This window comes from Ptiloglossa arizonensis, chromosome 3, assembly GCF_051014685.1.
Source record: "Ptiloglossa arizonensis isolate GNS036 chromosome 3, iyPtiAriz1_principal, whole genome shotgun sequence".
Lineage (NCBI taxonomy): Eukaryota > Metazoa > Arthropoda > Insecta > Hymenoptera > Colletidae > Ptiloglossa > Ptiloglossa arizonensis.
The window spans coordinates 23560722-23587803 of NC_135050.1; the positions used below are offsets into that span (position 1 = coordinate 23560722).

The 27082-nt window shown below is 44.0% G+C and overlaps 3 protein-coding genes across 9 annotated transcripts in view; 2 read left to right on the forward strand and 1 right to left on the reverse strand.

Annotated features, from left to right (window-relative positions):
* LOC143145006 (uncharacterized) overlaps nucleotides 1–27082 on the reverse strand; it is a 643697-nt gene that overhangs the window by 35511 nt on the left and 581104 nt on the right. For both annotated transcript variants that reach the window (XR_012991574.1, XM_076307961.1), the window contains exon 5: nucleotides 9801–10128. Coding sequence is in view for 1 of the 2 variants with exons in the window: in XM_076307961.1 (XP_076164076.1) it covers nucleotides 9801–10128 (328 nt within the window). In the remaining variant the exon portion in view is untranslated. The remainder of the gene's footprint in view (nucleotides 1–9800; nucleotides 10129–27082) is intronic.
* On the forward strand, nucleotides 6328–16927 carry LOC143145007 (uncharacterized). Of its 6 annotated transcripts, XR_012991575.1 has the most exons (4): nucleotides 8072–8211; nucleotides 8323–11056; nucleotides 11128–15392; nucleotides 16432–16927. XR_012991575.1 is itself a non-coding variant. In XM_076307963.1 (3 exons), the coding sequence occupies exons 2-3, from the start codon at nucleotides 10667–10669 to the stop codon at nucleotides 11218–11220; spliced, it is 483 nt and encodes a 160-aa protein (XP_076164078.1). In that variant the 5' UTR covers nucleotides 6328–6549; nucleotides 8323–10666; the 3' UTR covers nucleotides 11221–16194. The 6 variants fall into 6 exon arrangements, 3 of the variants coding, with proteins under 3 accessions (XP_076164078.1, XP_076164077.1, XP_076164079.1); XM_076307963.1 differs by lacking the exons at nucleotides 8072–8211; nucleotides 16432–16927 and adding an exon at nucleotides 6328–6549 and having other exon boundaries at nucleotides 11128–16194; XR_012991577.1 differs by lacking the exon at nucleotides 16432–16927 and having other exon boundaries at nucleotides 8071–8211; nucleotides 8323–8531; nucleotides 11128–16194.
* On the forward strand, nucleotides 17080–17885 carry LOC143145009 (serine protease inhibitor 3-like). Its single transcript, XM_076307966.1, has 2 exons — nucleotides 17080–17237; nucleotides 17351–17885. Exons 1-2 carry the CDS (start codon nucleotides 17165–17167, stop codon nucleotides 17527–17529), a joined length of 252 nt encoding a protein of 83 aa, XP_076164081.1. The 5' UTR covers nucleotides 17080–17164; the 3' UTR covers nucleotides 17530–17885.

Here is a 27082-nt window from a genome sequence, read left to right on the forward strand (position 1 = left end):
GCGAAGAAGACACAATTTTCGTGCACGGTTTCTCTTTTTTCGAATTTCGTTGCGAAATAGACGCAAAGAATTGCAAAGAAAATGCATAATCGAGTTCGAGTAATTTTCCTGGATTTAGAAAAGAGCGTGAATCGGTTATCGTCTGGGAAATTAGAGTCAGAACAATTTTCGTGCACGGTTTCTTTATCTGGAATTTGGTTGCGAAATAGACAAAAAGAATTGCGAAGAAAATGCATAATCGAGTTCGAGTAATTTTCTTGGATTTAGAAAAGAGCGTGAATCGGTTATCGTCTGGGAAATTAGAGTCAGAACAATTTTCGTGCACGGTTTCTTTATCTGGAATTTGGTTGCGAAATAGACAAAAAGAATTGCGAAGAAAATGCATAATCGAGTTCGAGTAATTTTCTTGGATTTAGAAAAGAACGTGAATCGGTTATCGTTTGGGAAATTAGAGTCCGAACAATTTTCGTGCACGGTTTCTTTATCTGGAATTTGGTTGCGAAATAGACGCAATGATTTGTGAAGAAAATTCATAATCGAGTTCGAGTAATTTTCTTGGATTTAGAAAAGAACGTGAATCGGTTATCGTTTGGGAAATTAGAGTCCGAACAATTTTCGTGCACGGTTTCTTTATCTGGAATTTGATTGCGAAATAGACAAAAAGAATTGCGAAGAAAATGCATAATCGAGTTCGAGTAATTTTCCTGGATTTAGAAAAGAGCGTAAATCGGTTATCGTTCGAGAAGTTAGAGCCTCGTGATCGTTCAATAGCGAAGAAGAGATAATATTCGTGCACGGTTTCTTTATCTGGAATTTGGTTGCGAAATAGACGCAAAGACTTGCGAAGAAAATGCATAATCGAGTTCGAGTAATTTTCCTGGATGCGATTAATTCGTTTCCCATGGTTCGCACAGAGAAGAGATCGTTTTACGATCGGTTTACAAGCGTTAACTCTTTCCACTCGGAGTTGTTTTTTTACGAGAAGGACGATGTATTTTACATCGAAAAATAAATCGTGCGATCGCATTGAAACTCTCTTATTTCAATATTCTACGAATTCTATAATCTTTTATCCCCGGAGAAATGAAATTCAATTAAACGGCGATCGAGAGTCGTCCGTCGAGCGCGAAGGATCAAACGAGCGATGGATATCCAAAAGAAAGACCATTCAACGAATAACACGCTTCTTCGAACGCAACTGAGGCTAAACGAGAATTACGAGCCTTTTGCAAGAAATTTCATGTACGAAATACGCGGCACGATATTGGCTTTAATATCGTTAATTTTTTAACCGACACGCAATTCACTCGGTAATTAAAACGAAACGTTCGGGGTATTTAATTACGCGGTCACATTAGCCGTCCCGTTGCTTCGGAATTATTTCTAAAATGCAGCCATCGTTCGTGCTTTTTTCTCGCCGCGTACGCATTAAACGCGTTCATAAATCACGGACTTTTTCCCAACCGAACATTTTGCGTGGTGCTCCCGTGAATATCCATGAATCATTTGTCCCCTATAATAGATACCGTGACCGACGGGGTAAACGTTCCATTATCGTTCGCGATCGTTGCTGTTCATTATAATTTTTAAAGACTCTGCCCAAAGAAGAGGTCGATGGAAAAAACGTCCGCGGTTTCCGTTGGTTCGTTTAAAGAACCGCGTGGAATGATATTGCTTCCGTCGAGCGTGCCCGGGTACGCAACGTCGAGGAGGCTTTATCGAATTTTACGAGCTGGATGCCCGTAAGACGATATCGAAGCGTAAAACTCGTCGTTCGTTGCGAGATTTTCTTTCCTCTGTGTTTTCTTCCGGCTCCGTGCGTTAAAAATACGTTTCCCGATTCGAAAAATCGAACCAGTCGCGCGCGCTCGCGACTCGGGCCCACGAGCGAGGATTCGACGCGAGGAGACCAGTCGAGTTACCTTTCCGTGCCGAGAGAATTTCGTTTCGCGGTTTTCGATCGATGAGAATATCAAAAACACCGGTTAGAATGTGCAAACATTTGTGAATTTCAGAAGCAACGAAACTGTAGACAAAATAGCGGTTCGAATATTGCTCGAAGTTGAACTCGGTGCGGAGAACTCGCGCTAAACCAGTGACTCGTTATTTCCACTCGAGAAATTGATCTTTCTAAAAAGAAGTACACGTACAACTTTCAATTCGTAGAGATTAAGGTAATGAGCTAAGGTCCCTCGACTCGTATTTCTTTCATTCGCGAAATTCTCCAGGGAAAAATTCCCTCCGAAGAATCCCTCTCCTCGTCTCGTAGCTTCGAGATCCTCCTGGATTTTACAGGGGCGCGAGCTGGCGGCCAAAGGTCCGCGTAACTCTACTTCGCGATCGCGTAGAGTTCCCTTCCTCGCGGATATCAAGGGCGGATAGGACCGTCACCGAAACGGCCGACAAGAAACGAGTTAGACGGTTCCTCCTCCGTATGATGTACGTTGGTTGTTCTTCGACTTCGTCCTACGGGCTACCGTGGTAAAAAGAAGCGAAGACACATCGGAACCACGGTCGATCAATCTTGGCCCCGACGCCCGAGCGAAACTCGTTCCGCGACCAAATTCGACGCGTGCAGCCGATTGTGTGTCCCCGTGCTCACGGAGACGCGGGGTCCGCCGTTAAAGGATAATTTAAGGTATCGGGACCGAGGTGGGGGACGCGGAGAGAGAGACCGAGGGTCGAGACGATGGGTCTACTCCCCCCTCTGTTCCCTCCCTTCCCTCGAACGAGGGCATTAACTCGGGTATTCGAGGCGCCGCGGTAGAAATTTAAGACGTCGTAATTCTCCGTAGGGGAGGGGCGTTCTGTAACAGACCACTCGCGGTAAACAAAGTCGCGAGTATGGACGATTTTCTCGAAATTTGTTCTGGATATTGTAGAGTGTAGATATTGAGAGTATTTGTGCGTGAAAGAGAGAGAGAGAGAGAGAGAGAGAGGGAGCGTGGAACCCTTTGCGGGGGATCGTGAACAACGTGGCTAGAGTTTGTTCCCTAAATCGTTGATTAGAAGAAGAATGGTAGTCCTCTTCTAATCATTTTCGAAGTGGGGGAAGGTAGTACGGTGGGGGTTGTTCCCCTCCTTCGAGCATTGTTCCTTGAAGACGCTGGAGTGGGAGAAGGTAGCTAATTGCATCGAGATTCTAATGCTTTCAATGCTCAAGGGAGGGGGACGACCCCTAGTCAGTGGTTTAAGGAATAAAATCTAACCACGTTGGTCGTAATGAACGGAGGAACGACAAAGGAAGACTACCCGATGGGACTGGGGAGTTCTCCGACGACATTGACACAATACAAGCCCACAGTATAGTTTTCATCTGGGTAACCACCTTAGACAACTGGTGCATCCGGCCTATGCCTCTCGCATCCCCCACGATGATGCAATCTCGTGATCTAAGTCACGTAGGTCCGAAATTTAGGGGTGTAAGAAAGGCCATTGGCCCGAGTAGCGAGAATTGTTCTGGCTTGTCTCTGGCCGAGGACAGTGTGACCCGGGTCAGAGAATAGCAAGTAGTGACGATTGTCATCGTGTGTCTTCTACGAGTATACTATGTCACGGGTTAGAGAATAGCGATCGCGAGCGAGTAATGACGATTGTCATAGTGTGACTCTGAACGAGAACAGGATATCTCGAGCCAGAGAATAGCAAATAGTGTCATAGAGTGTCTCTGGGCGAGAACAGGATGTCTCGAGCCAGAGAATAGCAAATGGTGACGATTGTCATAGTGTGTCTCTGGATAAGAATAGTATATCTCAGGCCAGAGAATAGCAAATAGTGACGATTGTCATAGTGTGTCTCTGAATAAGAATAGTATATCTCAGGCCAGAGAATAGCAAATAGTGACGATTGTCATAGTGTGTCCCTGAATAAGAATAGTATTGGGTTGTACAGAAAGTCATTTCGTTTTTTCCTTGGTGAAAATGAAACAGGATTTTTTTAGAGTGTATAAACATTTTCTTAAATTATACATTCTCAATTTTGGAAAACGAAATGACTTTTCGAAAACTACCCAATATATCTCAGACCGGAGGATAGCAAATAGTGACGATTGCCATAGTGTGTTTCTGGATAAGAATAGTACACTTTCAGGCCACAAAATAGCAAATATTGACGATTGTCATAGTGTATGTCTGGACAAGGACAGTACGTCTAGAAAAGGCAGTACGTCTGGACAAGGACAGTATGTCTCAACAAGAACAGTATGTCTCGGGTCAGAGAATACCGAATGTTAGTAGCGTAGCGTCTTCGAGCAGAGATCGTGTCTGTAGACGAGAAACGAGGAAGAAAGGTCGCGTACTCTAAATACGTTACTGTTATTTGTTGTCACCCGTGATATCGGTAATCATATTTTCGCACACCTCGTCGAACATGCCACGATATAAATTACGCGATCGCGACGAGTAACGCTCGTCCGCGCCCGAGGAATTCAACGCTACCGCGTCGCGTCTCTCGCGAGAAGACGAAGGAGTGGGGCGAGCCTGGCCCGGGTGGGGGAATTCGCGTTTCAGCTTGACCGGATAAAACGGCGTCGGTTGCCTCCACTGACGCATCCCCGGCCGGGCTATATTTCATCGGAACGAAGCCCTGCCTCGCGCGCTCCGCGCCGTAAACCAGGCCCGCAGCTCGGTGTTTAAACTGGCATAAATCCGCTTCTACTCGCGATAATCCGACTCGCTCCTATCTCGATCTGCGCGCGGCTCGACGAAGAAACGCAACCCTCGTTCACCCAACCCCTCCCTCCTCTTTCTCTTGGCGATTTTCCGATCCTCTCACGGGCGAACCGTGCGCGTATCTTGCGGTTCGATTCCGAGAACGTACAGGGTGTCTCGGATGAAATTGGACGAACGATCGGGTGTCTGCGTTTAAAATCGTGGAGAGAGTCGGGTGGTAATGGATACTGGTCTCTGCATAGGAAAATGGACGATTTGGGGAAAGAAGTTTAAGGATTTTTGTCCATTCGTGAATCCTTGAGGGTGTTCAAAGTTTTAGGAGGTACAAGGACAGGGAAGAAATGACACAAAAGTTCCGAGTTAGTGGTTGACGATTATATCGGGTTGTTCGGAAAGTGATTTTGTTTTCCAAAATGGAGAATATATAATTTGATCAAATGTTGATACGCTCTAAAGAAAATCGTGTTTCATTTTCACCAAAAAAAAGAAAAATGAAATGACTTTCCGAAGAATCCAATAATTACTTTGATTTTATGAAGGAAAGTAACGACGGGGAGAGTCGACGTGCTTTCTGTATGGAAGGAATGTCGGTGTTTAGGTAATCAATCGTGAACGAGGTGGATTCAATACGATACGGATATACGGTAAAATAACATTCTCGGCGGGTCAATCGAGTAAACACAACGTGAAAGAATGTATTTCAATTTATGGAATTTGTATAGAACATTATACACCTTTCTATCGGTTTCTTCGAGTCGAACAAGTATGCAACAGATGACAGCGGATACTAGATAAATAATATTTTCTGCGGATCGAGCGGAGAATCCGCTTGTGAATGCGAAAGAATGTATTTCAATTTATCGAATATTACGTACCTTTCTATTGGCTTCTTCGGGTCGAAGAAATACGACCCGATGGTTAGCGCCCGATATAAAATACAAGATCTCGGTTCAAGATTTGTAGATGCACAAGATTCCCCCCTAGTGGATCGCATAAAATAAAACAATATCTTCTACCCAAGTATCGGTTGAAGGCGAGCGTAAAACAATGTCTTCCGACGTATCGAATTTGTATAAAATATCACGCACCCCTCTATCGGCTTCTTCGGTTCGAAGCTGCAGCGAGTTACCATAATATTGAAATCTTGATCACAAACATAACAACTACCAGTAATATTTTTCAAAACGTTATCCAATCAACAGTGACACTTCCGTAAATCGATTTACAAGACCGTGCACTCGTATTCCGTACGAAAAGAAATCCAAATGAAAGCTAAGCTAATCACGAATGCGATTACAATCCACTGGATGCAATGGAACGTGATCGAAGTGGTTTCGTCGCGAGCGTGAACAGGTATCTTCGGATATTTCTCGACAATAACGTGGAAGAGTCTCCCGGCATCTAAACATCCACCGTGGTGCGTATCCCCGAATGGATCATTGTTTCAAAATGGAAGTCGTAAGCGCGCAGCTCGTTGGAAAGGCGAAGAAGGAACTGGAAAGTACATTTGTCGTGAAGTATTGCCGCAAGCTCGCGGCAGTTCCTCCGCGGGGGGGCCCTGACATGCGGGTACCAATGTACATCGGGTGCGTGTGCACGTGCGTGCCCCCCCACACCCCTCTCTCTCTGTACGTGGAAGTCGTCAGCGTTGCACGTACATCGGGACGGTTACGGGCAACGAACGTGCCGAGATTTATGCGAAACGCGAAGTATAACTATCGGTTAACGGCATTGGGACACGAGAAGACGGACCTCGATCCACGGAGGTGGTGACGATTTCACGGTACGCGCGATCTACGGACACGAACGATCCGAAGGTGCCATTATTGGCGTCGATCAACCAAACCGGGCAAAGGTTCACCAGCCACGTTGCCTTCAAGTACGTAGGACTGTTCTCCGTTCTGAATACCGATCTCGATGTCGAAATAACGCGAAACTGCTGGATCGTGTGTATTCTAATATTGTAACATTGTACAGAGTACCAACTCTGAGTTGAAATCATAGATCTCAGAGTTATCATAGATAACTCGATGATTAATTATTTGGAAACTTTGTCGTAAATGTGACATCAAAGACGATTTACGCGCGAGTGTGTATTCTAATATTGTAATATTGTACCAACGATCATAGATAACTCGATGACTAATTATTTGGAAACTTTGTTGTAAATGTGACATCAAAGACAATTTACGCGCGAGTGTGTATTTTAATATTGTAATATTGTACAGAGTACCAACTATAATAGATAACTCGATGACTAATTATTTGGCAACTTCGTTGTAAATGTGACATCAAAGACGATTTACGCGCGAGTGTGTATTTTAATATTGTAATATTGTACAGAGTACCAACTATCATAGATAACTCGATGACTAATTATTTGGCAACTTCGTCGCAAATGTGACATCAAAGACGATTTACGCGCGAGGGAAAAATTATCATCGAATCCCGAGTCTGCCTGTTATTGCTTATTTCTACTTGCGATGATTTCACTGAATTTTTACCAACTTTCAAAAGATCGTAACATAGACGAAAATAGATAATATTGTATAGATGTTAGTAGTTACAAATAGTGACAGATATTGTATCACTGGTAATAGTTAGAAATAGTGAGAGAAGTACACGAAGTAAGGAACATCGGTCGATCAGGAATTTTCAATGTTGATTTCTCGGAAATCTTCGCGCGAACTTTCTTCGTAGTCGAAGTATTACTTTCTATCTGGACATTTCTCGAAAGGAAATCTCGAGAGAGGATTTTGTCGGATATTGATTATTTATCGGGAAAACGAATAGTGGTCGAGATACGAGATGCACGTAGAAGTCTACGAAAGCTTCGTTTGAAAAGTGCTTAGAGATAAACGAGGAAAGGTTATCGACTGGGTGAAAATATCGATGCACATACGTTATATAAAGTTAGTTTATCATAAAAAAAACTCCCCGGAAGTATATCGGTGATGTTATTTTCTCTCGAAGTTTTTCGTCGTTGGATCGATCAGCCTCGATAAAAAAGCATTTATTTATTTTTTCTACTCGTTTGTCGCGTAGTTTTAACACGTGTCCCTTTCGTGAACTAAGTATATCGTTATTCAACTGGTAACTTCATCGTAACGAAATAGACAAATGCATTCCTACTGGCAGTTTCACCGTTAGCAGCTCTATTTTTAAATAATTATTTTTCATCGACAAACGTCAGTACCGAAAAATAATCGATCACGTGAATAACAGCCAACCACACGTGTTTCGTAGAATGGAAATGAGTTTGTTGTAACACACCGAGAAAAATTAACAATCTGTCAACTCAACGTTACGCGTATGCATGGTAATATTTCTCTGGATAAATTGTTTACCGAAAGGTGCAGAAGGTCATCGATACGCCGATTATAAAAGTTTGTACGGACGATTTATACAAAGTCTGTCGACCTATATAAAATTGTTCAATCACAGGGTTAGTGGTCAAACGCGAGAAACATGTCGTCGAAATTTTTCGCTTTACTTTGCTTGCTCGTCGTTGTAAGTTCGGTCGTTTTCGGTCAGAAGACTGGTGAGTTTTCTATTGGCAAAAAATCGTTAACCAATTCCGTGATACGGTGTGTTTCTTAAAGATCAACGATATCGGTCAGCTCGTTTCTAATTCACTGTTTTTGTTATTCAGACGAAAAGAAATGTACGCCAGGAGAAACGTTTTACAAGAAATGCAACCGATGCCGCTGTGGAGATTTGGGAATCCCATTGTGCACTGTAAAACGCTGTCTGCCAACCGACCTTGATTACATAACGGAAAACCATGAACAGAGATAATTGAGCATCTGATTGAAACGTAGTATCGGAACGCACACCACTCCGAACATAACTGGAACGATGGTCTGAGTTGCAAATATATCGTTGTTTTCGATTGATCGTAAGTCGACGATAAACGCGGCTCTTGTGTTCGTGTATCATTTGGTAGTACACAAGAATCCTTTGCACACTTTGCGCAGAAACTGTTCGAGAATCGAGACTAGTTAAGAATGATTTTGAAACGAACGTTGAAATTTAAGCGATAGATTTTTCCATTCGTCGCTCTTACTCACAGCGTTTGTATTATAATGTACGTTTGTGCGAATTTATCGTCGTCGAGAGATCGATCGAAAAGTCGTCTCGTGTACCCATAAAATGACTAATCAATCTTGAACTTGTCTGTAAGTTTCTCTAATAATGTTTACATTACCGATCATCGAGTTCGCGCATGTTTAATCTTTCTTATTCGTTTTCACAATTACGCAATATATTGGCCACGTTGCGATCATTTTCCACACTTTCGATATCGCGCACGTTTCGAATTTATTTCAAGATTGTTGTTACACCCGAGGAGTACCGTACTTTAAAATACAATTTATCATCGCGTCCGGATTTATTATTTTAGAGTTTAACTTTGATTCAACGCTCTGTACATGTCTTCGACGATTTCGCTGGGATCGTTCGGTTATAAATCCGAGCCGTTTGAAATCATCTGTTATGTAAAAGTAAGTCTTCGACCAGTTCTTCGAGCACCGCGATGATTAGATTATATCATGCGAGGGAAAGTGTCCGAACGTATTAAACGGATACCTTCGAAACACGGTTTCTTAACCGTGAAAGCAGTTTTCGCGCAATATAAATTTCCTTCGAATCTTAACTCAGACTCAAAATCAATTCCACAAACTGCCATACCAAATTCTTAATCTCTTCTTTAACTAAATTAAACACCTTTAAAAGACAATCGCTACATTTTATACAAAGAGCTTCGGTCCGTTTGTAACTAAATAATAAATAACACTAATAAAATTTCCATCGCAAAAAGGGGTTCAATTACCTCCGAAGGACAATTCGTAAAATCGGAAAAATTTCGAACTTACAAATGCTTCTCCGACCAAAAAAAAAAAAAAAACTATCGTTCCAAGAAATGAACTCTTCCCCCAACTCGGTAGAATTTCATCTCGAAACAGATCCAACTATCGCCAAACGATTCCGTTGGTACTCAAAAATAAAAAAAGAAAAATGAAATCTAAAAAACATTACCCACTAAAATCGATCGATCTGGCGCATCGGTCTCGCAAACGTGTTTAAAATCGACCAGGTGGCTGAACCACTCCGGATAAGATTGGTACTCACAGGGACGTTTCCTTTATCCTCTGCAACGCGAGGAGGGCCGCCGAGGAGGAGACGAAGACAGGGTCGAGCGGTTCCATCACGCAGACCGACACGTCTCTGTCCCTTTCCCTGTCCCTCTGTCTCTCCCTCTCGCGATCTCGTTCCTTCTCCCGGTCCCGTGGCTCCCTCTCCCTGATCCCCGATTCTCTCTCCTGTTGTCGTTCCCTGCGCTCGTTCTCCGTACTCCTTTCGCGCACCCTCTCGCGTTCACGTTCCCGGTGTCTCTCCCGATCTCGCTCGTGATCTCTCTCCCACGCTGTTTCGCCTATCGCCGGCAATGGCGGTGTCACTGAAAGCAGAAAAAGGAACACACCCGGAATATTAATCGACCGGTTAACGAGAACATTATTTGAGCATCGCGGCGCCACCGCGTGAATATTAATTGACCGGTTAACGAGAATATTATTTAAGCATCGCGGTCGCCGCGGTGGCGTTTACCAGCTCGCGAGCGCGTACACGTGACCGTGAGCGTTGTCGTGGTCTGCGTAGTCGATGGATAAACATTCGAGGAATCGTTAATCCCGTCGGTGCGCGAACGGATGCACACGCGTGTAAATTCGATGCATCGCGAGAGAGACCGGCGCGGAAAGGACCCTCGTTAGAGCCGCTTGTTAATTTAATATATATTTCGCGCGACAGTGGACGCGACGTATACGGTTCTCCGTAAACGCTACCATTTCCAATGGGAGGATCAAGCTGTACCGTGAACCGATCGAAACGAATAACGAGCCGACCGTTGTCGAGCCGCGTATTTTTCCAACGCGTGTTATTTAAACGAGCCTCGACCTGCCTCGATCCCGGTGCAAACTTGTCGTAAATCTCCCGTTATGAACCGAGTTAGTCCGATGGCGAGCACCGATGGTTCTCAAGGTTTCAGAAAATTGACACGAAAGTTCGATAAAGTTTCACGTGGCGGCGAGAGAGCCCGCGAAAAATTGCGATGCTTCGAGGCGAGTGCTTTCCAGCGTCGCGACGTTCATCGAAAGGTGTACCGGGATCAATGTTGTTGGAAAATATCGCTGAAACTCGGTACCGAGGAACGAGGGAAAGGATCGAGCGAGATCGAAGATCGGCGAGAGGTGCTCCGGACGCGAGGGGCGGAGCAACGGAAGCTACGTCACCGCCCTATCTTCCCCCACTCTTCGAAACCGAGTTCCGAATCGTTCTTTCCTCCGACATTGATCGCTACAGTATTTCGCGCGTGTTCGAATATTTGGGTGAGAATAGTGTTTGCGTGTCATGTATTTTTCGTAGAAAATGTTGCGAAGTGGAAACAAATATTTTACAGGTGTACGAGGATCTTGTTAGGGGACTCCGAGGAGTATTAATCTCGAGGTTAAGCTTCCCGAAAGACTATCCAGTTCTGCGAGTATCCACGTGAGAGAAACCGTGATCGATGGTATATATTTCTTCGTAATGGAGAAAAGAAAAAGATATTGGAAACTGGAGGGCGTGGTTAATCGTTTAGAAAGTATAGCTGGGTCGGGGAAATAATTGGTTGGGAGGAGCTTCGCGCCCGAGAGCCCCTACTCTCTATATTTACTCTACTGTACTAGACATCTCAAACCCAATACCAAAAGAATCGTATAACACGATTTTATCCCCTCCAATTTATACAGGTTTCATCTTTAATACATTTTTAAGTTAAAAATATAGTTCATCGCACTCAGAATCCCAAAACTAGTATCGTCACTTAGAAGAACGAAGCTAAGATTCTTCCCTGTAAAGAAAAGTGGCGGTCCCTGCGTTATCTTACTCGACCACTCCCATTACCAATCGCGTGACCAGTGGGAGGAGTTTCGCGCGCGATAGAGAAATTTGCCTCGCTATACCAGACGTCTTAAACCTGATACAACAAAAATTCTATAACACGATTTCATCCCCTTGAATTTATACTCGTTTCACCTTCGACGAATTTTTAAGTTAAAAATACGATCCATCGTACTCAGAATCCCAAAGCCGAGGTCGTCGCTCGGCAAAGTACGAATCTTCCCGTAAAGACGAGTGGTGGGAGACTTCTACGAATCCTCGTCACTTGCTACAGTCGTATACAACTTGTATCGCTGAACACATTTTTCGAGGACCTTCGACCCCGTGGTACCGCGGTGCACTTCGTTGCACTTCCCGCGACCCATGGCCGACAAGCATGTTAAATGTCCGTGACATTACTATCGCTAATTAATACGCGGACGCAGTCAATAGATTCGCGATCGATCGGGGCCGTAGACGGTATTAGAAGAGGCGGTGAGCCTCGAGACGGTGGTTTAACTTTTGGCCAAGCTCGTTCCATCTGCGCGTCTTTCGCTCGATTATCGAAGTCACCGCCTCGATCGGTCCGTAATCGATGTAAAATTGTAATTTCCAGGCTTACCTCGTTACGTGGTAATGGCTCGTTTGCCAGTAAACGCTCGTAATTAGTGCCGCGTAATTTCGAGATACACGAAATCGCCGTGGTATCGTTACTCGCAATTTGTTCCGGCTCGCCGGGAAGAGAAGATCCTCTCCCACGAATCGCTCGCGATCGAGCGCTAACCAACCGCGGTAGTCCACGCTCCCGTAGTGTCCGTAATCGTTTTTCTACGCGATACTTTTTTCTTCGCGCTGGAAGTTTTCCTCCGCCCACCGCGTTGGAAACAAGCGCGGTGAAACAACGCTGATGTACGTTTATTGAACTGGATCGTACGGAATGGAACGTTAGGATGCAACGTTGAAAACGATAACGAAATAAGGGGATAGAATGGTAGAAGAGCCACGACTTGTTTATATTCATTAACGAAACGAAGATCGTTGAGTGGTGTAACAATGTTTGAACATTTTCGGCGTTAATACCCGAGCAATCGATGCAACGTTAATTTATTTTTAAAAGAAAGGATGGTCTCGATATACGAGGGTAGGCAAGTGACTACATGTTTCTTCTTTGGAATCGGTATGCACGTGTACCGTTTAACGCAAGTGTGTTCTTCGGGTCTGCTTCGACCCATCGCATCTTCGGAATACACTATTTTTATGTAATCAAAACTACTGTAATAGACGTTCCATTTAAAGATAAGAAAAGTATTCTCCAGATTTAGGAGCTTTTTCAACAAAAGAACACACTATTTTTATACAATCAAAACTACTATAATAGACAGTCCCCACATTCAGAAGCTTTTTCAACAAAAGAGTACACTATTTCTATATAATCAAAACTACTATAGTAGACGTTCCATTGTAAAGATAAAAAAAGTGTTCCCCACATTCAGGATCTTTTTTAACGAAAAATCTTAAATGTATCTTTTTCAACAAAAAATCTTAAACGTATCATTTTCAACAAAAAATCTTAAATGCACAATCGAAAAAACGCTCTAAGCTCAACCAGAGTGTCGTTCGCGTACTATTTGATTAATTCCAGCGGCTGGAATTAATTTTCATTCCTAATACTTGCAAACTTTTCAAAATCGTGAAAGATCACCAGGTATCGAATATCGGATGCGAGGAAATTACGACGAAGTACCAAGGGGAAATATTTAACGATCAACCTGTCGGTGTGAATGCTCGAAGGAAAATGAAAAGTTTGTACGACAAAGTACGTAATACCGAGTGTCTCGAAACTCCCGAGTCCCTCGATTTAAACGACACGAACACCCCTCGGCCCCCCACGCCCCCCACGCCCCCGCGAGCTTACACGAGTAAGGATCGCGTATCTTTCCTCCCGTCTCTCTGGAACACGCGCAAAATAACGGGATTAAGAGGTAATCGATTTCGGCGGGGGACACGGCGTGCAGCACATGGAACAACACGAAACATTGCGTAAGACAACGCACGCACGCACGCACGCACGCACGCACGCATGTACGCACGCGAGTCACCCGGTTCCTCGTGAATCAAGAGAGAGATTTATGCAAACGACTATTGTGGCTGGCTGGTCGCGCGCCGCTAGAATCGCGATCCGAAGACTCATGGTCGGAGAACGAACCGCGCCCTTGCTTCGTGGGTTTTGACGAATCGCGGAAGGGCTCGGTGTCCAAACCCTCCCACGCCTTGGGTCGAAGGTGACCCGTGCTGGAATTATTCTCACACGTTCCGAAGAGAAACTTTAGATCGTTTTTTTTTTTTGTATCAGATTGTAATCATCTTTTCGTTGGATAATTGTTCTATTCCGGAAGAAATTAGCTTTAAGAATTTGCAACCATCGATTGTTTCGGATCGAGTATTTATATTACGTTGCAACGTTTCCAAAAATGGTCTTTTCGTTGAGTAACTATTTTCTTTCGTGGAAAATTGTATTTAAGAATTTGTAACAGTACTTTCAAGTCGGGTTCTCGTATCGTGGCATTTCCTAAACGAAATTCTTCGAGAATTTACTCGTTAAATATTCCTTCCCATTTTCTAAAAATTGAATCCGCAAATAATTTACAAAAATTAGTAATCTAAATCGAAGAGATTCGTGAAATAAATACGATATTCCTCGTTCGATATACCCTCGATAGATAGTTCCACAACCTCTCGTTTCGCGAACAATCCTCACGACCCGCTCCGCTCGCTTCGAACTCCCGCAAAATAATTCTCGGTCAATTTCGAGCAGCGAAATACCCTAAAATCTCGAATAGAGCCAAAAATTCGTGACCCCGGGCCATCGTTGCTTAAACGCGCGTTCCTAAGGCCGGTTCCTACGAAGAAAAAAAAAGAAAAAAAACGGTCCGTCCCCGTTAGGTTAATTGAATTCGAATCGGGTCGTAAATACTCGATTTGACATCGCGCGCACGCCGCGAGCGGCTCGATCGAGCGTCGTTTCTCGATCGATCGATCGGTTTCGTCGAAAAGTTTCGGGACCTCGTTTTCGTAATAACCATGCTGATCACTGTAATCGCGTAACACTCGGGGCAGAACGGAACGTTCGCTCGCTCGCTCGCTCGCGCGTTCCCTGCCCGAAAGAGTTTCACGGTCGTCGCACGAGGGCAATAACGATAATCATACGCGTCTCGCGTTCCAGGAACGTTTTCCGAGTCGCGGTTACGCGATGAAAATTTCAATGTAAAAGCTCGCGATTACCGATACGCATCTCGAAGGGGGGTTACGAGGGAGGAGCCGAAGGCATGGCGTTCGTCGTTCTTATCGCTATGGGGAAATCTCCGGGCGACTCACGGCCGGTTCGATCGTCGTCCAATCGTATCGAGGAATCATTATGAATACAGTCGGTCGGGGCCCGGGACGCGTTCTAGGCTGCTCTCGCGGTATTATTAACTGTAATTTCCGTGCGTCGGCTCCGCCGGGCGGCTTCGCTTAATTAGCCTCCGCTTCGGACACTTCCCTGCCCTCCCCCCTCGAAGTCTTTCTGTCTCTCGTCCAGGACGTCTCGTTAGGGCCATTAACTAGAACCCGCGGTTCTGGTTGAGACCTATGATCCTCGGTATCTAATGGACCACGGAGTCGTCAGAACTTAGAACGCCCTGACAGCGCTCGTCCAACTCTTTGACCCCGGTGGCTCCTCTTCCTTGTTCACGGTCCCCCACTCGGACAAGATGGACGTCCCAGTGGGAGTAACAAGCCGATTTAACGTCCGAGAGAACCGAGGTATACGTACCATACAATTTTTATACACTTGTATACGTGGATCATCCATTGGGGGGAGGTAACTTTTGGCTGGAGATTCGGAGAATTTAAAAAATTTGGGAAATTTGGAAAAGTTGCTCGGTGCGTCGCGGGATCGAGTATTTGTAAAGAACGGTGCACGAGTGAAGTTTGTTAAAATATCTAAACGATCGAATGTTGTAGATTCGGAGAATTTGGAAAATTTACTCGGTGCTTTGTAAGATCAGTTTTTGTAAAGAACGGTGCACGAGTGAAGTTTGTTCAAGTATCTGAACTATCGAATGTTGTAGATTCGGAGAATTTGGAAAATTTACTCGATCTGCGTTGTAAGATCAGTATTTGAAAAGAATGGTGCACGAGTAAAGTTTGTTCCAGTATCTGAACAATCGAATGTTGTAGATTTGGAAAATTTGTTCGATCTGCGTTGTAAGATCAGTATTTGAAAAGAACGGTGCACGAGTAAAGTTTGTTCAAGTATCTGAACGATCGAATGTTGTGGATTTGGAGAATTTGGAAAAGTTACTCGATCTGCGTTGTAAGATCGAATATTTATATGTATTTGAAAAGAACCGAATTTTGATCCACTTGTCGATATCGTGGATCATCTATCCAGAGTAATGTTTGAGTACCGAGTACTAGTGATAATTAATTTTTAGCACCTTGATCGCAAATACGACATTAAGGGTGATTTACGAGCGAATTAGAATCGAACCGATAATAGATTATTACTAAGAATAAAATTTAGAATAGATTTTATCTGGAATAAAATTTGTCCGTACGAGGCTTTGGTTTTTAAAAAATCGATTTTAAAAATTCTCCGGGCCCGCGAGTGCTCCGTTAATCTGTCCGCCCGTTATTCGTTATTTCCACTTGCGTTGATTTTTGTATTTTCACCACCTAGTAGAAAACAGCAACACAGATGAAAAAAAAGAGAACGTTACATCATTGTTGATACTCGCAAATATTTGTCGATTTTCTCGAAGAACCTCTCGTGAATTTTCTTTGCGTGTTTTCCCAACAGGATCTAGGTCAAGATGCAAGGTTCGGTGCACATGGAAGCGTATGAAAACTTTGTTCGACCAATGCTCAGAGATAAGCGCGGAAAGGTTATCGACTGGGTGACAATATCGATGCACATGCGTTATATAAAGTAACTTGGTCGTAAAAAACTCCCGAGAAGCGTGTCGGTGACATTATTTTTCTCTCCAAGTTTTTCGTCGTTGGATCGATCGAAAAGCATTTACTTATTTTTTCTACTCGTTCGTCGCGTGGTTTTAACACGTGTCCCTCTCGAAAACTAAGTATATCGTTATTCAACCGGTAACTTTATCGTGTCGAAATGGACAAGTGCATTCCTACTGGTATCGTTTCACCTCTAGCAGCTCTATTTTTAAATAATTATTTTTCATCGACAAATCTCAGTACCGAAAAATAATCGATCACTTAAATAGCAGCCAACCACACGTGTTTCGTAGAATGAAAATGAGTTTGTTGTTTTACTGGTATCGTTTCACCCCCTTCCTCCTAAAAAGAAAAACTGTAGTCTCCAGTAGCTGCGTTACAAACACTGTTACCTCTGAACAGATTGCAGCTCTATTTTTAAATAATTATTTCCTCGTATTTGAATGTATAGTAACAAATTGTTTATCGAAAAGTGCACGAGGTCGTGGATACGTCGACGATAAAAGTGTGGATGCACGACCTATATAAAGTCAGTCGTTCGATCGTAGCTTTGGTAAACAGACGCGAGAAACATGTCGTCGAAATTTTTCGTTTTCCTTTGCTTGCTCGTCATCGTGAGCTCGGTCGCTCTTGGTCAGGAGTCTGGTGAGTTTTTCATCGGTGGAAAGTTCCGTAATTCGGAACGTTTTTTGGAAATCAACGATGCCAATGAACACACGACATCGTGTTTTTAATTCACTCTTTTCGTTATTCCGAAGGAAGGCGATGCGTGGCTGGGAAAAGTTACTACGACGGATGCAACTGGTGCTACTGTCACCAAGCTGGGTTCATAGGATGCACTAAGAAGGGATGCACGACGACCAATCCCGAAACTGGCGAAACCGTCGAAGTAGAGAAAATCGAACCACCGGATGATTTTTGGCAAACGGTCGAATAGAGCCAATTGAGCGTCCGATTGGACCGTGTATCGCGACGTACGCCATTGCCAATACAATTCGAACGATAGTCCAAGCTGCAAATAGATCGTTGCTCACTCTCGATATTTATCGCAAACTGTTCGGGAATCGAGATAACAACCAGTTAAAAATGATATTTATCGCAAGTTACCATCGAACATTGAAATATTAACGATAGATCTTTGCATTTGTCGCTCTCGTGTACAACGTTTCTATTATAATTCGACAATAGTCGTTATTTGACAATAGTCGTCGAGAAATCGATAGAAGAACTACTGTTTAATTGTCGCTGTAGATCGACGGCCATGTACCAATAAAATGACGAATCAATCTCGAACTTGTCTGTAATTTTCTTCAATAACGATCCCACTATCGAGTTCGCGTAATCTTTGTTATTCGTGTTCCACAATTACGTAATGTATTAATCTCTGTGCAATAATTTCCCGTATTTACGATATCGATTGCTTTCGAATTTGCTTCAAAATTATTATACCAAAAGAAAAGCACGAAACACAATTGATCGCGTTCAGATTAATTATTGTAAAATTTACTTGGATCGAACGCTTTCGTTGGAAACTATTATATATCCGGGCCCTGTTAACTCAAATTTCAAAATTATTTTTATACCAAAAGAAAGATTATTGTAAAATTATTGTAAAATTTACGTCGATCAAACGCTGTCGACGAAGACTCTCATATACCCGGGTCCTGTTTACTCGACATCAAAATGATTTTTATACCAAAAGAAAAGCACAGAACACAACTGATCTCGTACAGATTGATTCTAGTAAAATTTGCATCGATCGAACGCTTTCGTTGAAAACTATTATATATCCAGGCCCTGTTTACTCAAATTTCAAAATTATTTTTATACCAAAAGAAAGATTATTGTAAAATTATTCTAAAATTTACGTCGATCAAACGCTGTCGACAAAGACTCTCATATACCCGGGTCCTGTTTACTCGACATCAAAATGATTTTTATACCAAAAGAAAAGCACAGAACACAATTGATCTCGTACAGATTGATTCTAGTAAAATTTGTATCGATCGAACGCTTTCGTCGAAAACTATTACATCTCGATGACCTGTTTACTCGGGGCGATTATCCGACTTCCTTCGTGCCGTAGGAGTTTCGTTTCGTCCTCTCCCCGCCGTCTCGTTCTTAGCCTCGGTTCTTCCGGTACAAAACGTTTTCCCCGTTGCAAGCGGTGCTCTCCTTCCATCGTCGCCTCGCCTACGCGAGGTTAACGCCGAGCATTACCAGTAATAACGCGGGCTCACCGCGTTTCGCCTTCCTATTCGTTTCAGTGTCCCCCTCCCTCCATCGTCCCTTCTCCTCAATCTCGGACGACTCGTTTCCGTCTCGCTTCCTCGGCCAACGAGTCCCCCTCTCGCCTCTGTACGCGCGCAGACACTTTCGTGACCCCGCGGTGCACAGTCAGGGGGTAATTGATAATGTTAAACGCTGGGGTTAATCTGCCGATTTATGGGCAGAGTTTGTACCGTGGATTTTTCGAATCCGCCAAATTGAGGGATAATAGGCAGACATTAGTGCCTAGCTGGCAGCAATCGAACGGCGCAACCCGTCGGAAGGTAGATAAGTAGACGTCGAGAGTTACGCGCTGCTTCGTGCGCGTACGGTGGCGAATAAAACGTGTACCCGATTAATTTTAACATACGTGCGGGGTGGACGAACAGGATCGTGAATTCGAGGACAATGCGGTACGAGGGGTCGGTGAACCGTTGGCTCGAATTTCGGTACCACGATCCTCCGGTTCTTGAAATTTCAGAACGCTTGCGGAACGCGAAGATTTCAGGGACCAGTTCACGATGTCGTGGAACGTTGTAATTATCGTTGTAATTTATACGCAAGCGAGGAATCGAGAACGAGACGTATCGAAGAGAAGTACGTTGGGTGTACGGATCGCGTCGGTTGGTAATCGATGGTAAACGTTCGCGAATCTTGACTTCGCGAGTCTAACATCGAGAGGATTGAAAATGGAGTTGTTTGAGGTCTTTGCATTGTACGGTCGAGATCTATGGAGCAAAGAAGAGTGTACGAGACTTTTGTAAGTTCAGAGCACGATCGAGGGAGTGAGGGAACAGGGGAGCATATCCAGGGTGTCTTTGGTAGTTTTAATCGTTGAAGAATGATAAATTATGAAAAAGGGCGAAAGAGACTCGAGAAAGGTGGTAGGGTGGTCAAGTTTCTTAAAATTGGCATGTATCGCAAATTTGAAAACAGAGGTTCCATATCTCGATACATGATGTATTATGTATTGTTTTAGTAACGAGTTGTAATTTTTCTATAATCCAAGCTATTACAATGGATGCAATTGAACCGAAAACTTCAATGTCAAATTTACTCGAACTCACAATACATTGAATACCATTCTAGCCTCGCAACGCGTTATTCAGAGTGTCCCAATCATCACCGGTCAATTTGAATTTCGCGCTATTTTTAAAACCCCGAACCGATTAACCCGAAACTTGACATATGTCGTCTAGATAGATGGGAAATTAATCGTGAAAAAGTACACGGTGAAAGAACGCGTGAAAATTATTCAGACGTACTACGATCTTTGACGCTAACGATTCGGGAAGGAAAGTAAATCGACCGGCGACGATTGGGACACTCTCTGTATTATTTTTCTGTAATCCAAACTATTGCAATAGACACAATTGTGTCCTCTTGGTTATCCACTTCTATTTCTCTCTCATCTCGCAAAATTAAAAGCGCAAGATCCGTATACTTTCTCACCGAAAACTTCAAGGTCAAATTTACTTCAACTCATAATATTAGATTGTTCGAAAAGTCACTTTGTCTTTTTTGGTGAAAATGAAACACGATTTCGTTAGAGTGTACATACATTTTATCAAATTATACATTCTCCGAACAACCCGATACATAAATACCACTACAAACTCACAACGCGTTGCGTACAATTTTCCTACAATCAAACCGACCCAATGGACACAATTGCAAATAGTCACACAACCGTCTGACCCTTAGTCATCCACATCCACATCTTTCCAGTCGTACCGAGTCAAAAGCGCGAGATCTTCGCAAACTTTTCACCCAAAGAGCCCGAGGGTACGGTCGAACGTACGGAAGACCGCTTTAAGGTTAAAGTTGTCCCAGTCACGATCGGCAGGAAGCGTTCGATAATTATTTACGCGGTTTGAAAACGGCGAAGACAGCGCGGCACAATGGTAAAATGATTGACAATTATTAAACGCGGCGCGGCGATTAATCAGTATTAATTATGCGAAAAAATTCCCCGCGGTATTGAAATTATGTATAACTTCGCCGTTAGTTCGGCGCGGCCGGATGATGAATCGGCGTTCATCCGGCGGTAAGCTGTCGTGCAGCATCATCGATTATCATACATTGTATGATCAGGCGGACGTAAGCTCGGCCCCGGAGCCCGGAGAAATATGCGCAAACACTCTCTTGAATATGCGTGCGCGAAGACTGCTAGGTGGGTGGACATGCCACCCGCATCGCGGAACTCGTTAGACGCGAGTTTTCAATTAAATTTCCGGCTTCGTCCGGCAAAATGAAGATTAGCCGATGACCTCCCTTGTACCAATTAATCGTAGATTACGATTTTTATCCAGGACCCTTGAAATTTATCGAAACTGCATCCGCCTCCGACACCTAGCGCGAGTTCCCGTACCGTCAGGTGCGATTATAATGCGCCTGGATTATTTAACGCGCACGGTCACCGCGTGGAATCCGCTTGAAATTAAATTACATCCGTCACCGTATTGGACAAGTTCCCGCGGTAATGGCGCAATTAACGTTGGATCGTCGCTGCTCGAGCGAAACATTGCATTGTACACTACGGTGCAAAAGTCTCCGCACGGTTAATGGAATTTATCGAGAATCTCCGAATAATACTTTCGGTGCAACAATTGGGTAACGCGCGACGGATCCTGTTGACGAATTATGTTATATTTGTGGAGAAGTTCGTTGAATGGTCAAAGGTTTGGGTAGTTTTTTTTTTGGGTTTTCCTGTTTGGGTTGAAGTTGATGGGCACGTTTGTGGTTGTTCATGTCGAGGTATATTGTATATTTTTTTATCCGGATTTTAATCGGCTGCTCAATAATGTGTCGTTTGGTAAGAAATGGAGTTGTTAGGTTCGTTGTATTATTTTTTTAAAGACGATACTACCGTTTGATGAACACGTGTGACGTTTTACGTAGATTCGTCGACTCGTTTGTATATTTACAATTGTTCAAAGTCGAAGTGTCATAGTATTCTTTTACAATGGAGAACGGGACAAAATTTATTGAACAACGTTGTGTATTCTTGTATGTACAATTATTATATTACTGGAGACGCGAGATCTTTGCTTCTTGTAATAAACTGCATATTTTGATCTGAATTTTATAATAAATTTCGCAAACGGTGAACAATTTTGAGAAATGGTCGATACTTGCTAAAGAAACGTACGAATGTGGAATTTGACTCGTTGAGAAGCTTATCGAGGGATTGGAAAAACATTCCGATTAATTTTTGTATAGTTTCTATTGTAACAGCTCTCCAATTTTTGCAAAATATACTTTTCGAAATTTCAGCGAATGGAAAGAACCGAATATGGGAACTTTTGTATCGTAGGTATGTTTTTATGCCGCGTAAAAGATCGAAATATATTTTCAATTACTCGAAGTAACAAACTGAATTGTTACACATAATCGTACAATTGCAACATTTGGTAAAAGTGATTCGGAATTCACGATCTACGTTAAATTCTACTCTGTCCAAAAATAGCAATTTCGCGAACTTTCGGCGATAAAGTAGCTCGGAAGAATTGCATCGTGTTCGGTGAAATTCGACGACGTTTCGCGAGGATCCTAGATGAAATTCGAGCCGGAAATCTCGGTGAAAGGACGTCCAGGGTGAAAGTGAAAAAATGTAGAAATTTCTTTCGCATTGGGCACGTACAGAGTCGCGATAAAAACGAGGCTCGAAGAAGGTGCACGGAATACTCGGAACGATTCGCGCAACAGCGAACCGAGACGGGACGAGGGCATGTGTGTATAATAAAATCGTGCAATTTCCGAACAAGCGATTATCTCTTTGCCAAGCGTTACATTAACGTGTCTTTATCAGAATTAATCGCCGCCATGCGCACGCTAATTGACAAGGGCGTGATTATACCGCCGCGGTGAAAGTAACACGGAAACGAAGCTGTGCATGCCAATTCGCATGCGATTACCTCGAAACCCGAGCGTGCCACGTGGCGGTAAATTTCGAAGATCCTCGATATGCAAAGCATTATTCCTCCGAGGGAATTTTACTTTTTTAACCGACCCTCGCTACGTGGGTAGCTGCGTTCAACTTATTTGTATTTATTTCAAACTACCTCCGAGTACCACGCGAGGGGCGATAAACCGGTATCGAAATAATAATCCGTGCGGAGTATCGTCCAGTGGAATGTCAAGTCTCGGGTTGTCCCCCGGAGAAACTTTGAGAAGAAAAGAAAATTTAGATCGACCGGATCGAACGGTTGCTGTTTCGTCGATGAGCGTATCGGAATTACAGTCCGGACTGCAACGACGGAGCGATCGTTTTCAAGATATTCAGCTTTCCATTTTCCGAGCCGAGTTCTTTGTATCATTCCACGTACCGTGAAATGATTGATATCTCAAGAGAGCAGAGTATCAGCGGCTTATTATAAGTGACCTCGACACGTATTACCGAAGCATGTATCGAAACGAACGGTCGGTCGCCAGTTTGAGTATCTATTTTAAACGCACTCGTCACTCGTCGATATTCGTAATCGCTCGCAGAATTTGCCTTTGAAAATTCAACGAACGCGACCACCTACGGATCGAATCGTTCTCCTCTTCCGATTGTTCCCAATACGAATACACACGATCGAGAAGTACATCTCTCAGCTCCGAGCGGAAACTTGAACTTTAAATATTGATTCGTATAGCGAACGTTCTCGAGGACGGGGTTATCATTTTTCGTGGACGATACGTTACCGTGATGTTCCACGGTACGTTGCTGCGCGCGAAAAGTAATATCGCGGGTTCGATAGCGTTCGTGGTCCGAATCGTACGTCGTTGGTGTTTCTACGCCGTGTAGCACCGCGATCGATGAAAAATAATTAACCTATTTTCGGTACCGGTACCGGAGGCAAGAGAATATCTCGAAAACGTCTAGTTCGCGAACTCTACGGCACCCTCTCGTTCGTTTCTCCGTGTTCCATTAGCCGCGTAAGACTTGGCCGTGGTTCCGGTGCACACTGCACTCGACTCTCGATATTCTTTTCACGCGAGCCAGACAATGGTTTCGCGGTACGAACCCGCGATAATAGGCGTACGATGGGCAATCAGCGCGCGAAAACGAGGTCGTTGAATTCGGAGGCATCTTAAAAGACGGTATTACCTCTCGTCAGGTCGTAAAGGCCTGTTAAATGGCCGCGTTCGAGCTGGAGGGAAAAAAGAGAACGAAAGAGAGAGAGAGAGAGAAAGAAAGAGAGAAGGCTCGAGTGTTAACCATTTTGCGAATCGCTCGCGGCGAACCACGAATTGTTCCACCTACGCCGCGGATCTCTCGTGAAACAACGCGGAGCGGAACGACGAGCTCGGATAGAGAAAGGGGAGAAGATAAAAGAGGGGGGGGGGAGACGATACGAAACGGCGAGAAACGAGATAGGGGGTCCTCTGTAATTACAGGGGACCGAAAAGTTTCTGGGTAACGGAGCTCCCCCCTTACGAGCTTCACGGCTCCGGCCTTCCGTCCTGATACCTTCCGGGCTGCAAATGAATTATGCGCTTACGATCGAACGCTCGAAAGTCGTGGTAACGTCTTATTCGAACCACCGATTTGTGGATCTTCCCTGTGATTACCTGGCCCCGGTAGGACCGGGAGTGAGACTCTCCAGGTTCATATATCGCGGTTCCGTAATCGGATACTTGTGAATTGGTACATTTTATGGCTTTTCGGTCGCGTCGCCGGCGATAAATCCGGCAGACCACGGTTGAACAGGTAGACGGCAGGGGGATTGGCTCGACGTTCAGTCGTTACAATTTTACAATTTTGCTCTTATTCGTTCGCAGTAAAGGAGGTTCGATAAAATGGCGGTGATGTTTGGAGAAATAATTCTTTTGAACACGGTTGACCGTGTTATAGGATCGACCATTAAAATGGTGGTAATAAGTGGAGACTTTTGGAACACGTTCGAACAAGTTATATGATCTCTATTTGATATTCGTTCGTAGAAAAGAAAGTTCGATAAAATGATGGTGATTTTTGGAGAAATAATTCTTTAGAACACGATTGACCGAGTCACAGGGTCGATCAATAAAATGGTGGTAATAATTGGGGAAAATAGCTGGGACTATTGGAACACGTTCGAATAAGTCGTATGATCTCTACTTGATGTTCGTAGAAAAGAAAGTTCGATAAAATGGTGGTGATTTTTGGAGAAATAATTCTTTAGAACACGATTGATCGAGTCACAGGGTCGACCAATAAAATAATGGTAATAAGTGAGGAACATAATTGGGACTTTTGGAACACGTTCGAACAAGTCGTATGATCTCTACTTGATGTTCGTTCGTAGAAAAGAAGGTTCGATAAAATGGTGGTAATATCTCGGAAGAATAGCTGGAATTTTTGGAACATCGAGGATCATTCTTTTCAAACGTGACACGATATCGTACTTCCATAGTTTCTGAGATCTACTTTCTGAAATATACACAATGAACATCTATGTGTAATTTTTGAGTTTCGTCTAGGAATTTCTCACGGTAATCGGTCGTACGAGTTGACCACCAATTTCGTGGCTACGGTAGCAAATACAACTATTGGATTGTTCGGAAAGTAATTTCGTTTTCCAAAATGGAGAATATATAATTTAATAAAATGTTTATATACTCTAAAAAAATCGTGTTTTATTCCCCCCCCCCCCCCTCCCAAAAAACGAAATGACTTTCCGAACAACCTAACAATAACTGTTTCTACTTCATTGTCAAGTTTTACGAAGAAAGAAACATTCCCAAAGCACGACAAAGTCATTCGATCCTCCTCGAATTGAACAATGTCCGAGTAATCTTCCCGAATGGGTTCCATCCTCGAGAAGATCAATTTAAAAAAAAACACTATTCAAAAAATATCGATAACATCCTCCTCATAGTTCTCGACCACACAAACACACACCTCTTAATCTTTGCCCGATAGCGTCTCGCAACAATCGACCCAAAAATTCAATTACAAATTCCGAGTTCACGGTTACGGTAGCAACTGTAATCGTACTTCCACCATAATTCCACGAAGACCGTTCCATCATTCGCTCGAATGCAAAAAAACTAGAAAAGAAGTTCGCCGTTCGAATATCGTCGTGCAGATTAATCGGTCCCCTAATCGCGAATCTCGTTAATAGCGATCCTCGGTTGAACGCGAGCGCAACTGAAATATCACGGAGAGGAACGGTACAAGGGATGCGGTTTGAACGCGAACGGGCAACGCAAAGAATACCGAAGTCAGCCTCGACAGTACGACCGGCGATCTTTATTGCATTATCGGCAGATCCGTCGGTTCTTCGATCGTTAGGTGAAAATGATCGTTAGCGGCGGAGCATTCACGCTACGGCCGACGATGAATCTTCCTCGTCATCTGGCCGAGACGTTCGTCGCGGAGCTGTCCGGGGCCCCCGGTTTCAGCCTAGCAAAGGTGTATAAATTGTCGAAGCCAGGCGGGACGCGAAGGTGCCGATACTCGATAAATCTATCCGCTCGTGATAGACGAGCCGAGGTGCAGGTTGGCCTGACCGCGCCGTGTGCAGTCGCTGCACCGACGACGACCACGACCACGACCACGACCACGACCACGACCACGACTACGACGAGAAGAACGAGGAGGACGGTGCACCACTCGAGCGGCTGGATGCACATGCACGACGCGTCTCTCGATGCACCTTCACCTGTGATCTCTCGAGGATGAGTCTCTCGAACGACAGCGTCTCGCGGTACCCGCTTCCAACCTCTTTATTCCCCTCTTTCGTCCTTTTGCTCGGCGTCGCGTCTGTGCTTTTCGTTCGTCGCTTTAATTATCTCGTCTCGTTTCGATATTTCGCTTTTTCCATCTCGACAGACTCCATCCCCCCGTCGTTTCTCACTTGTTTCTACCTCGTGCGATTTACTCGTCGTTTTAGCCCACCGACTCACCGACCAACACTTTTCCTCGAGTTTATTCCTTCGTCCATCGATGACGATCCGTCTCTATTTCTCTTTCGATTTTTCTCACTTCACCGTACTCGTTCCCGTATTTGAAACGCCACCGGCTCGTCCGGATACGTTTCTCTATTCCCGAAGTTTCTATCCGTTAGTTTTACCAGCTACTTTATCACCAGTATCTCTGTACCACGGGCTCGATCTTTCCTTTGTAAATTCCAGTCCGCGTTTACGTTCCTCGGTTTCGTTCGTTATCGAGACCACGAGGCAAATTCCACCGACTTAAGCCCCCGATAACCATTATCGGCAATTCTTAAATAAGATCCGTTCGAAGAGCA